This window comes from Saimiri boliviensis, chromosome 7 (genome assembly GCF_048565385.1).
Source record: "Saimiri boliviensis isolate mSaiBol1 chromosome 7, mSaiBol1.pri, whole genome shotgun sequence".
Classification (NCBI taxonomy): domain Eukaryota; kingdom Metazoa; phylum Chordata; class Mammalia; order Primates; family Cebidae; genus Saimiri; species Saimiri boliviensis.
In genome coordinates this window covers 120,992,794-121,005,501 of record NC_133455.1, presented here as the reverse complement: position 1 = coordinate 121,005,501, position 12,708 = coordinate 120,992,794, and the positions used below count along the sequence as shown (strand labels likewise).

The window sequence follows — 12,708 nt, the reverse complement described above, 5'->3', positions numbered from 1 at the left end:
GAGCCTTTTGAGCAGATCAATTTCAGGTATACATAAGTTTACAAGCTGAGAGGCTGTGTCAATGTGCCTTTTGGGAAAGTGCTCATGCACTCAGGTATATACACACCTCAGTTAGAAGGTCTCTAGTCTACCCTTCTTTAATAACCCATCTGATCTTCCCCCTTCTAGTCTTACCCTCCACCAATTCATCCTCCACCCAACACCCAGAATGATCTTTTAAAAACATAAATTGGATGACGTCATGCCCTCTTTAAAACTCTTCAATGGCTTCCATCCCTCTTATGAAGCACAAACTTCTACGATGGCTTACATAGGTGGTCATGCATAGCTTGCACTGTTCTTGCCCAACAGTTATATTAGTCTTCCTTAAACATGTTCAGCTCTTCTCCACCTTATTACTAATGTAACTGCTGCTTCTGCCCCAGTTGTCACAAGGCAAGCTTCTTCTCAGCCTTCAAGGCGCAGGAAAAAAGCTACTTTCACAGAGGACCCTCTCTGAGCACTTAATCTAAAATAGTTGCTAACTTTCAATAAATCACTGTGTATTTCTGAAAATCTATTCTTTTCTTTTGTCACAACTAGTAATTAAAAGTTATTTGCTGGATTACTGTCTGCGTCACCATCTGAACTGTAAATCTCAGGCAAGAAACTACAGCTACTTTATTCATCACTATGTGTTATCCAAGACTACCATAGCACCCACTGAGTAAGTAATAAAGATCTGTTGAATGAATGAATGAGCAAATAAGCTAATAACAAGCATTATTCTCTGCTTCAAATGCTTCAGTGGTTCTCTACTACCTTGAATATAGAATATGCTTCATACGGCATGATCTGACTGTGCACACCTGCGCAAATGAGCTCTCTTACTCTCTCATCTTTTTCTCTTCTTTACATAGTTCTTGCCATTCCTATTTACACTCAACTGTAGCCACTAACAATCATTTGGTTTCCTAGACACTTCGAGCTTTCACCTCTGTTCCCTCTACATGGAATATGCTGAACATCTTTCACTTCTTTGCCTAATACTTTGTTTTTAAGACTCAACTCACACATAAACACCTCCTTCATGAAGCCTTCTGTGGACCTTCCAAATCTGGATTTCAGGCTTGCCCTCTTCCTTTATTCTTAAAGCTCTATATTAAGACCTTTATCATGGTAGTTATCAAATAGAACCATAATTATAAATTCATTCTTCAGTCTTTCCCAATAAACTACAAGCTTCTTGGAAGACAGAGGCTGTGTCTATTACCTTTGCATTTTCAGTGCCTAATGTGGCACAGAAAAGTAAAAGATACTTTTTAAACTTTTGTAGGAAAAAAAAGCACAAGTGAAAGTATAATTTTGGCCGGGTGCGGTAGCTCACACCTGTAATCCCAGCACTTTGGGAAGCCGAGGCGGGTGGATCACGAGGTCAACAGATCGAGACCATCCTGGTCAACGTGGTGAAACCCCGTCTCTACTAAAAACATAAAAAATTAGATGGGCATGGTGGCGCGTGCCTGTAATCCCAGCTACTCAGGAGGCTGAGGCAGGAGAATTGCCTGAACCCAGGAGGCAGAGGTTGCGGTGAGCCGAGATCGAGCCATTGCACTCCAGCCTGGGTAACAAGAGTGAAACTCTGTCTCAAAAAAAAAAAAAAAAAAAAAAGTATAATTTTATTTTCAGAGTATCACTGCCATTTAATAAACAATGAGAAAAATATAACTTAATATTCAGACCAGTAAAGAATTATGTTTAAAAAGTAAAGAATAAATTGTACACTCTGGAAACTGCTAAAGGTTAAAAAGGCAATAAGAAAGACTAAGGAATACAAAAAAATTAGCTGGGCATGGTGGCGTGTGCCTGTAATCCCAGCTACTCAGGAGGCTGAGGCAGGAGAATTGCCTCAACCCAGGAAGCGGGGGTTGCGGTGAGCCGAGATCTCGCCATTACACTCCAGCCTGGGTAACAAGAGTGAAATTCCGTCTCAAAAAAAAAAAAAAAGAAAAAGAAAAAAATGCAAGCCTTAAAAATGCTCTATAATGTATATTTATCTAGCAAACCATTATACAGATATAATCCTACGACCTTGAACATCAAGAATTTATACTTAACATAAAAGCCATATAATGTGAAAATGGCAATCTGAAAAATATCACTGTTTATCACTAAGTATCACTGTTAAAAATAGAAAAATTTAATTCATATGTGCAAATGTTATTGTTGTTATTATTATTTTTAAAGACAGGGTCTCACTCTGTTGCCCAGACTGGGATGCGGTGGTACAATCATGGCTCACTGCAGCCTCGAACTCCTAGGCCCAGGTGATCCTCTCACCTCAGACTCTCAAGTAGTTGGGACTATAGGCATACCCCATCATGCCCAGCTAATTGAAAAAAAGTTTTGGTGGGGCACAAGGCCTCGCATTGTTGTTCAGGCTGGTCTTGAACTCTTGGCTTCAAGCAATCCTCCAATTTCTGCCTCCCAAAGTGCTGGAATTATAGGTGTGAGCCAACTCTGCCTGGCCTCAGTGAAGATATCTAAATCTTTCTTTTAAAGTGTTAAAAGAAAATTTAAAAATTTAAAGTTCATAATAGCACAGCTGAACTAAGCATGCATGCTGCTTCTTAGCCCCTGGCAATCCTGAGACTCATTTAGGAGATGTTGTTTATGCTCAGTTTAGGAAAACAGATAATCACATTCAATAAAATACAAAATCTACCAAAAGTTAAACAGAGAAAGGTTCCGGAAAAAGAATCCCCATGTGGAAAGGGACAAACCAAAAGTAAAGGAGCTGCTCGGTTCTCCCTTGTGGGGATCATTCACTTTCAACTCTCAATTTGTTCACACAGGTTACGGGGAACCTTCCTTCTTTAGGACATTACACAACTTCTCTAAATTTCTAGCATGGGCTCAGGGTGGGGCAGCATGTATCAGGAATAAATAAACTGTAAGGGGATCCTGTGATAATAAAGAAAAGGCGGCTGGGCATGGTGGCTCACACCTGTAATCCCAGCACTTTGGGAGGCCAAGGCAGGCGGATCACGAGGTCAAGAGATCGAGACCATCCTGACCAACATGGTGAAACCCCGTCACTACTAAAAAAACATACACAAATTAGCTGGGCGTGGTGGTGTGTGCCTGTAGTCCCAGCTGCTCAGGTGGCTGAAGTAGAATTGCTTGAACCCAGGAGGCGGCGATTACAGTGAGCCGAGATTGTGCCACTGCACTCCAGCCTGGTGCCTGGCGACAGAGTAAGACTCTGTCTTTAAAAAAAAAAAAAGAAAGAAAGAAAAGAAAAGAAAAGGCATCAGGAGATGTTTTCTTATGGAAGTTCTTCCTTCCTTGAACTTTGGAAGGTTCTACATCTTTTTTTTTTTTTTCCCATTTGAGACAGAATCTCACTCTGTCACCAAGGCTGGAATGCAGTGGCACGATCTTGGCTCACTGCAACCTCTGCCTCCCAGGTTCAAGCGATTCTCCTGCCTCAGCCTCTGAATAGCTGGGACTACAGGCATGTGCCACCATGCCTGGCTAATTTTTGCATTTTTTAGTAGAAATGGGGTTTCACCACATTGGGCAGGCTGGTCTCAAACTCCTGACCTTGTGATCTGCTGGCCTCGACCCTCCAAAGTGCTGGGATTACAAACGTGAGCCACGACGCCCAGCTAGTTCTACATCTTATTTTAATAAGAACTATGGCTCCCATACAATTTTACTTTGCTCTTGGATGAATGCAGAGATGTAGATATTCTACCTCTATCAGAGGGAGTCATTCTTTCCCAGAAGCTATATTTAAGTGAGAAAAAGATAACTTTTTGATCTGAGAAAGATAAGAATACTGTTCCTAAACAAAAAAGCTTCATTTAAAGCATTTCAAAAGAACATTTGTAGAATATCTCAGTACATATAATTAATATACATAAGTAATATTAATAGTGGAGTTACGCTGGGTGTGGTGGCTTACACCTGTAATCTCAGCACTTTGGGAGGCTGGGGCGGGTGGATCATGAAGTCAGGAGATTGAGACCATCCTGGCCAACATGGTGAAATCCTGTCTCTACTAAAAAACAAAAATTAGCTGGCTGTGGTGGCAGATGCCTGTAATCCCAGCCATTCAGGAGGCTAAGGCAGAAGAATCACTTAAACCTGGGAGGCGGAGGTTGCAGTGAGCCAAGATTGCATCACTGCACTCCAGCCTGGAGACAAAGCAAGACTATCTCCAAAATAAAATAAAATAAAATAAAATAAAATAAAATAAAATAGTGGACCTAAAAGACAGGAAAAGATGGGCCAGGCATGGTGGCTCATGCCTGTAATCCCAGCACTTTGGGAGGCTAAGGCGAGCAGATCACTTGAGGTCAGGAGTTCGAGACCAGCCTGGCTAATATGCCGAAACCCTGTCTCTACTAAAAATATGAAAATTAGCTGGGTGTGGTGGCATATGCCTGTAGTCCCAGCTACTTGGGAGATTGAGGCTGGAGAATGGTTTGAACCTGGGAGACAGAGGTTGCAGTGAGCCGAGATCGTGCCATTGCACTCTAGCCTGGGCAAGAGAGTGAGACTTTGTCTCAAAACAAACAAACAAACAAACCCCCCCCCCCCAAAAAAAAACCATGAAAAGATTCAAAATAAGAATAAAAAATGGGAGAGAAGACAGTAGATAATGTTGTAAGCCTTCAGAAGTATAAACATAAAAGCAATTTCTTCATACCCCAAACCACTTAAAGTTCAAATAACTGGTCTCACGCAATATTTCATGCAACAGCTTCAGATAGGCCATGAGTAGCAGAATGCTGGAAAATGAGAAAACTGAAAAGGCAAAAAGCATGCAATTAAAAGCAAAATATACACAGCCACTCTGGAAGACAGTTTGGCAGTTTCTCCCAAAATTCTTACCATATGATCTTACCACAGAATCCAGCAATCACACTAATGGTTATTTATCTAAATAAGCTGAAAATTTATATCCACCCAAAAGTCTACATGTGAATATTTACAGCAGCCTTATTCCTAAGTGCCAAAAACTGAATGGTACCAAGACGTCCTTCAACAGCTGAAGGAATAAACAAACTGGCACATCCATACGATAGAATACTATTCAGAGATAAAGAGAAATTAGCTATCAAGCCACAAAAAGAAGAACTTTAAATGCAAATGCAAAGTGAAAGAAGCCAATCTGAACATGCTACGTACTATATGCCTCCAACTATCAATAAAGGAAAAGGCAAAACTACAGAGGCAGTAAAAAGATCAGGGATTGGGAAGATGGGAGAAGAATAAATCAGTAGGGCATAAGACTTTTAGGGCAGTAAAACTACTCTGTGTAACACTGTAATGGCATACATGTCATTATACGTTTGGCAAAACTTACATGAGATTGTGCATCACAAAAAGTGAACCCTAATGTGAACTATGGACCACATAGTTAATAATAATGCATTAAAACTGATTCATTAACTTTAACAAATACTACACTAATGCAGTATGTTAAAAATAGGGAAAACTGAGGTAGAAGGGAGTAAAAAGAAGCTCTGTACTTTCTGCTCAATTTTTCTATAAACCTAAAAACGGCAAAGTCTATTAACCATAAATAAAACATACCCCCAAAGCGTATTATAATCAGTTCACACAATAGTCTCTAAAAGGAAAATATATAACAGAAGTCTATATCCCATAATGGCATAATCTATTATTAAACTAACAAATTCTCTGCATGATCTCTGATTTTTAATACTTGTCAATAAATAATGAGGCCAAAGCAGAAGAAAATCTTTATTTGAAAAATAAAGGAGAGAATAGAAGAAGGGTAAAATCAAAATTAAAGAAAATTCTTCCCCAGCCTTGGGTGACACAATGGCTGTCGCCATCCCTCCTCTGAAGCTCTCCACTACCCAAGCTCTATGTGACTGTGCATTACAAACATATTTGAAGAAAGAGTAGATAATGCATTTATCTAGGGACAGGGCACTGAAAGGCACTCATTTTGCAAAAAGTTATATTCTCTCTCAGTTTTGCTAATAAAGTTCATCTTTCTTTCTAAACTTGACACAAAAGAAACCATATCCGTGTATCTCACACAGCTATGAAGGGACTCCCTGGGGCATATGCTATGTCTGCCTCAGAAACATACCCTTGTTTACTATAGCTACCTTAACTCACAATAACACCAGCAGTCTGACCAAGGGGGTTCCTCGAAAGATTCCTGTTACCTTTGCATTGAGCATTTTTTTCCTGTGTAACATTTATATTTCTCCCACAAAGAAATGCAAGGGAAACAGTTTCTGTAAATTAAGTGTTATGAACCTCTGTGTCAGATATATTCGAAATCTTAAATCACATTCTCATAATGGGAACTGGGATTATAACCTTCACTTGTTAAAACTATTTCTTCCATTCACACTTCCCATCTATAATTATTCTTCCTAATGAAAAGTCAAAAGCAAGAGTATGGGGATCTTAAAAGATACAGGAAAGTTATCAAACAAGCACCACAAACTGCCACAGCAGAACTCTTCAGCCAAGTCCCTCCAAGGCTGAGACATGCTTATCTGGGACTCAAGTGCATGGTTTCTGTGTCCTTCATACTCACTATTAACCTTAACTTGTTACAACCTTAAGTGTTCTCTTGAATGAGGCAGGGTATGAAATGAATAAATTATTAGCTATTTGAAATCAACATTTTTCAGTCAGAAATGTTTGTGTTTTTTCATTCAGTTTAAAAGCCAGGATCATGCCTAGTCTTGTAGCAGACAGACAAACTCTATTTCATCTCATCCAATACATTAGCACACACTACGTAAATATATATGGGATCAGACCTAAGTTATTAATGCAGAGACCTCTGTGTTACATGAGTCAATTCTCATACAACTTATTTCAATTCTTATTTAAGAACGAGTAGACAAGGCATTTACCTAGGAACAGGACATTGTAAGGCACTCATTCTGTGAAATAAATTCTCTCTCAGCTTTGCTAATAAAGTTGGTCTTTCTTTCTGTACTTCACATGAAAGAAACCGCATCCTTGTATCTAACACAGCTATGAAGGAACTCCTTGGGACTTACACTCTATGAAGTGGTTTTGAAACCCTATAAACATAAAATGTGTATAGTTTACCTAAACTATACTGGTTATGTTTTACCTTTTGCTTAACCAGCAGCATTGCTAGGAACTGTATAAAATAGCAGACCTGTTTTTCAGCATTGGTCCTGGCTGATTCCTCTTGTGCTAGCACCATTTCCCGCTCTGCAGTTATCTGTACACTTTCTCTTAGTGCTTCTTCCAGCTCTTCAATCCTGTCATCCTTCTTACGGAGACTGTCCTAGAAAATGATGGAAGACTAGGTGAAGTAGATTAATTAGTTGACCCAGGGAGAGCCTATTTATTAAGAAAGGGATATTTGCTTATTAAATGTTCTTCCCATGAGAAGCAAATCCTTGTCAACAAGGTATTGTCACAGAGGAAATAATAAAGCAAGGAAAGTAAAGAAGGCTGAAGAAGTATATTGTTAAGAGCAAAGGGTCAAGTTAGTTAAGCAAGATAAATGTGAGGAATTTGCTCTCTGTAATAGACAGAATAAAACTGTATTAGATAGCAGAGGCAGCAGGGGCATGATTTTTAAAAGCACACAGTTGTTTTGAACTACTCTCTAAACTAAGCGCAAAGCCAGCTTTGATGAAATAGTAATTGGATTGAATATCAAAACATTCTCTTTTCCTGCAGTTAAGCCTAGATGGAAAAAGTTCAGTAAACTGCATGATCTTTCAGATTATATTCTTCATAGACAATTGTTGGCAAACAATTTCTTAAAAGACATTAAAAAGCAAGTGATACTTCATAACATTTCAAGAATGTGTAGTTTTCTCATCATCTCATATGAGAAAACCAAAAATGACAACTGGATATAAGTGACTAAGAAGGAACTAAGAAGGAGCAATTTTATTAGCCAATGAAGCAATTCCCAGCCTTCATGTTCTACACAAGTTAAAAACACAGCTTCTGAAGAGATGAAAGTTGCCCTATTAGAAAGTCAAACAAAATCCTATGGAACTTTGAGTGCATGTAAGACAGGAGAGATCTTAAGAAGACTAAATGAAGAAGAGTTCAAGTAGGATGGAGAACTGGATTCATCAGATTATAAGCACTTCCTTCTTTAATTTATGAAACTAAAGGATTAAGAATAAAGTGTTTCCTTTTAAAAATATATAAAACTATAAAACAAAAGAACAAGATTTGCTAAAACATTCTCCAATTTTCAGGATACTCTTACCAGGAAAAGGTATCAAAGAATTTTTTCTTTTATCTAAGAAACTCAACTATACTGCAGTCCACTTTGCTAAGTCCTTTTTGACAACTTTGCCTTCAAAACTCTAGAACTTGCAATCTGTCAAAGATAAGTCAGATTTTTCTCCCCATTTTGGAAGTACAGAATCTATTATTTAACATTCTTTCTAATAAATAGTTGATAAACCGTTTGCTCTCTCATTTTTCTAAATTTTAAAAAATGAGATTTGGAAAAAAATATTCACAGTTTGACGATGTACGTTTTGTTCATCTTAAGAGACAAGTTTTCATTCTTCTCAGAGATGTTATAAAATACCGCGATCTATTCCCATAAGTAAGGTTCTGTTTTATGCAGGGCAATTTAGCTGTATCAAAAAAAATGTTCTTTGTTAAATCTTTGTTCCCTCTGTTGACTTGCCATGAACAGCAGAGTACAGTGGAGGTTTTTAAAGGGATGCCACGCAGAGAGACAAGGAATGATGCCAGTCAAAACAAAGGCCAAGGTGGTTTCTTCAGAATCAAAGAAAACTAAACATAAAAGAAGAATTATGGAGTATGAAGGATTATGAAGTAAATTATCAACACACAAAGTTGATAATGTTTCTCACTAGCAACTTGGGGAAAACTCAGTATTATGTCTTTGTGCAGTCTACCATATCCCATTCTTAAACTATTTTTTGGAAGTCTACTGACAGGCTTCTATTATCTAATTGAGGCTGAAACAGTTAATTCCAAATAACTTCCCAGGAATCTATTTCAAGCAACCAATTTTACTTGTACATCTGTGTGGGGTAAAAAAAGCTTTGTGGCTGTATCAATAAAAAAAAGTTTAGGGAGAAAATGATTAATAATTTGTCACAATGTAGGAATCAGGTTTTCACAGTATTTCATTACAAAACTTATTTCATAACTTTATTTGAAACCAGCAGTGAAACTACGGCCTACCACATGAGCTCACTGTTCATGGCCATTTATTTTAAAAAAGATTTCTGGACTTAATAGCAAAGCCTGGTTCAAAACCTTTCTCGATAATGAGGATACAAAACAAAAGGCGAGTGAAACTATAAATAAAAGGAAACAACTGATAAGTAATATTTATGTGATAAGTTACATAACATTTCAATGTAAAGCTAAGTATGGAATCATTTGCTCTAACGTAACTGTATCAAACTTGGATAATGTAATATAAGAGAACAATGATAGCAAATACACCTTTCACCTTCATTAACAAAGTCCCAAATTACTTAATCTATCTAGTGAGTAAAATCTGGCACCAGTTTTAGTTTTGGAATCTTGAGAGATCTGCTAAAATAAACAGAGGAAGTTTCTCTTGTGTTGAACCACAGCTTGAATCTCCTATTTAATTTAATAAAATATTGAGCCAGTGTAAAAACAGTAAAGCCTTTGAGTCCTACAAATATTTCTAATCATTCTTTCTTGTCCTTGCTCTTGCAAAAAGTTATTAAACCCATCATTTGGTGTTGGATGATAATATGAATGCTTTTTGAAAAAAGTTTAGAACACTAGAGGGAAAAAAAATCTTGAAAACTTTTAGAAAGGCCAAAAATGATCACTTGTATGATCAAAAAATCAGAAGACATCGGAGTTTTTAGGGCAACACAGGAAACTAAAAGACAATTTGAATAATGCTTTCAAAACTCTTGAGGGAAAAAAAAATGATTACCAATATAGAATTCTGTATCTAAACTACTAATCAAATATGAGAGTAGAACGCAAAATCCCTAAAAGTACCTCACTCAAAGACTCTCTCAGGAGGCCCCTAGGGTATACTCTACTAAAATGAAGAGGTAAACCTAGAAAGAAGATGTGGAATCCATGAAAAAGGAGCTCTACCATAGGTGAATGGTGAAGGGAACCACAAGGATGACAGGAAACTTAAGAGACTAAGTACAGATTGCAGTGGAGAAAAGAAATTAATATTTCCAAGAAAAAAAGCAGATGTATAGACTATCTGAAGGCCATCAATAAGGTGTGATGTATTTTATAGTAGTAACGATGCTGGGAGGAATTTCACAGGTATAGACAGAAATTTGGGAAGATACCCAAGAAAGGAAAAACAAAAAGGAAAACTAAGGCACACCAGGAAAAACCAAAATGTAAATCATAACATACTATGTGCCTCAGATTTAACAATGTAGATTTAGATATAATTATATTGGGAGGACAGAAAGAAGAAAGTGTGTGTGTTGGTTTGTGTAAAAACACTAATTCCTCATCATCTATAAGAAGTCAACAGATGATGCCCAAATAAGAAAAGTAACAGAACAATAATATAAAAATGTCGTTTGAAAAGATAAAAATAAACAGCAGTAGAAATAACCAAAAGAGGTGAAAGTAGTCATCTCAGAGAAAGAGGAATCAGAGTTAGACAAGAATGAGAGAAGCAACTATTATTCTAAGACATGTAAGTATTATTTCATTGTACAAATAATATAAAATGTATACTGTTCTGATATAAAAGCAAAAGCAAATTGAAAAATATGCTAAAAGAGTATCTTGCACAGCAGGATATAAAGACCTTCTGGAAGTAGTTACAACTGTCATTGTTTAGATACCTGACACTCTAAATAGGTAAGTTAACTGTTTACTGTGAAAAGAGAAAAGCAGACCAGGCAAATACATCATCAGGCATTGCTCATGGTTAAAAAAAAGGTAAAGAGAACAAAACATGTATGGATTATATGTCATTGTGCTCTTCAACTTTTTATTCAGAAGTCCTATGAATTTCTTAATAGCAATATTTTACAGAAGCGGGTCAGAATTACGATAAGAAATTTCTTTCAACTCTTGATAACCATGGGATATTCTAAAAAGAACATTTTTTTAAAAGGGATATTATCATAATAAATTCTTCCATAAATTCTGAAGATTCTGAAGATAAATCTCAAAAAGAAAAATCTCTAATCTGTCAATGTCAGACTGAGTTGAAGTGACAGTTATCATTAGCTTCCTTGAAAATGAGTGAGCCAATATGAAGTCATATTAGACTTTAGAAAGTATAAAATGCAACAGACTTCACATACTTGTGCTCTCAGGACCACATCTGATGAAGTAAGGGGATGTGCTACAACCCCTGGAAGGTGATTCTTGGTGACTCAAATGTGAGAGTGATTATACCACATATAGCCTGAGGCTTGGAATATATGCTTCACATACTAAAGTGTATTTTCTCCTTCAAAAGGTTCACATTCACCAACCTTCATGATAAACTATGAGACAATAAAACCATTCTGAGTCTGTAATGCTGAAGAAATCTATGTATGCCATCTACGATGCCTAATTTCTCTGATCCCTATATTTCTCAGGTTTGAAGAATCTGAAGCATCTGGAAATTAGCTGACTTACCGAAACTAAATGTAGCTTGAGATTAAGGTAGGACATGCTACACTTAACTTAAGAAAATGATTCCTGTTGTTTATAGGCATTCTTAATCTGCTGCTAGCTTAGAAGAAAATATTCTTCTTTAGCTAATATACTATTTGTACTGACCAATGCAGGAGCCAACAGCAAAAAGTGGCTACTAAGCCTTTAAATGTGGCTAGTCCAAATTGAGATGTGCTATAAATACATACTAAATTTCAAAAACTTAGTCTTAAAAAAAGGAGGTACAACACTTTAATAATTTTCATATTGTATGTTGAAATAATATTTTGGATATTAAAACTATCAAAATTAATATCATCTGTTTCCTTTTCTTTTTTATGAGGCTATTAGAAAATTCAAAATTATACATGTGGCTCACATTATATCTCTAATGGAGAATGTGGCACTAGTTAAGAGCAGTTTTTACATATGAAATAAATCTATAAGAGGCCATATGACACATCATGTTTTACATACGTTTGTAACTCTCTTCCCAGTTTATAGGCTATCAGCATACAAATATGAGTTATATAGGTAATAAACACCAACAAAAGCTCCAACAGTACTCAACCTTGATAATTACCATGGTGATAATATTAATAAAACAATTTAAAATAGCATTTACTATTCTAACAGAGAAAACCAAACTGTGGACTTAGCGGGGGGAAATCAGACTATGGTAGATCACCTTAATACTTAAAACATAAAATATCTGTATTCATCATTGTTTATTGTTGTATTAATGAGTTACTTCAAAACTTAGCAGGTTAAGAAAATAGTGAACACTGATTATGTCACACAGTTTGTATGGGTCAAGAACTCAAAAGCAGCTTTGCTGAACAGTTCCGGTGCCAGGGTCTCTTATGAGGTTGCAGTCAAAACGTCAACGAGGCTTCAGTCCTCTGCTTCCACTTAGATGGCTGGCAAGTTGGTGCAGCTATTGGCAAGAGGCCTCTGTTCCTCTCCACAGGGCTGCTTGAGTGTCATTATAACATGAAGCCTGGCTTTCACCAGGGCAAGTGATTCAGGAGTATAAGGCAGATGCATCAATGTCTT

At 36.9% G+C, this 12,708-nt stretch overlaps 1 protein-coding gene across 14 annotated transcripts in view; it reads right to left on the bottom strand.

Annotated features, from left to right (window-relative positions):
* Positions 1 to 12,708, bottom strand: part of ERC1 (ELKS/RAB6-interacting/CAST family member 1) — a 515,798-nt gene that overhangs the window by 221,512 nt on the left and 281,578 nt on the right. For 11 of the 14 annotated variants that reach the window (XM_074403327.1, XM_074403335.1, XM_010345058.3 and 8 more), the window contains one exon: positions 7,175 to 7,306. The exons of the other annotated variants lie outside the window; for them this stretch is intronic. In XM_074403327.1, the coding sequence (XP_074259428.1) occupies positions 7,175 to 7,306 (132 nt within the window). The remainder of the gene's footprint in view (positions 1 to 7,174; positions 7,307 to 12,708) is intronic. 14 annotated transcript variants of the gene reach the window in all.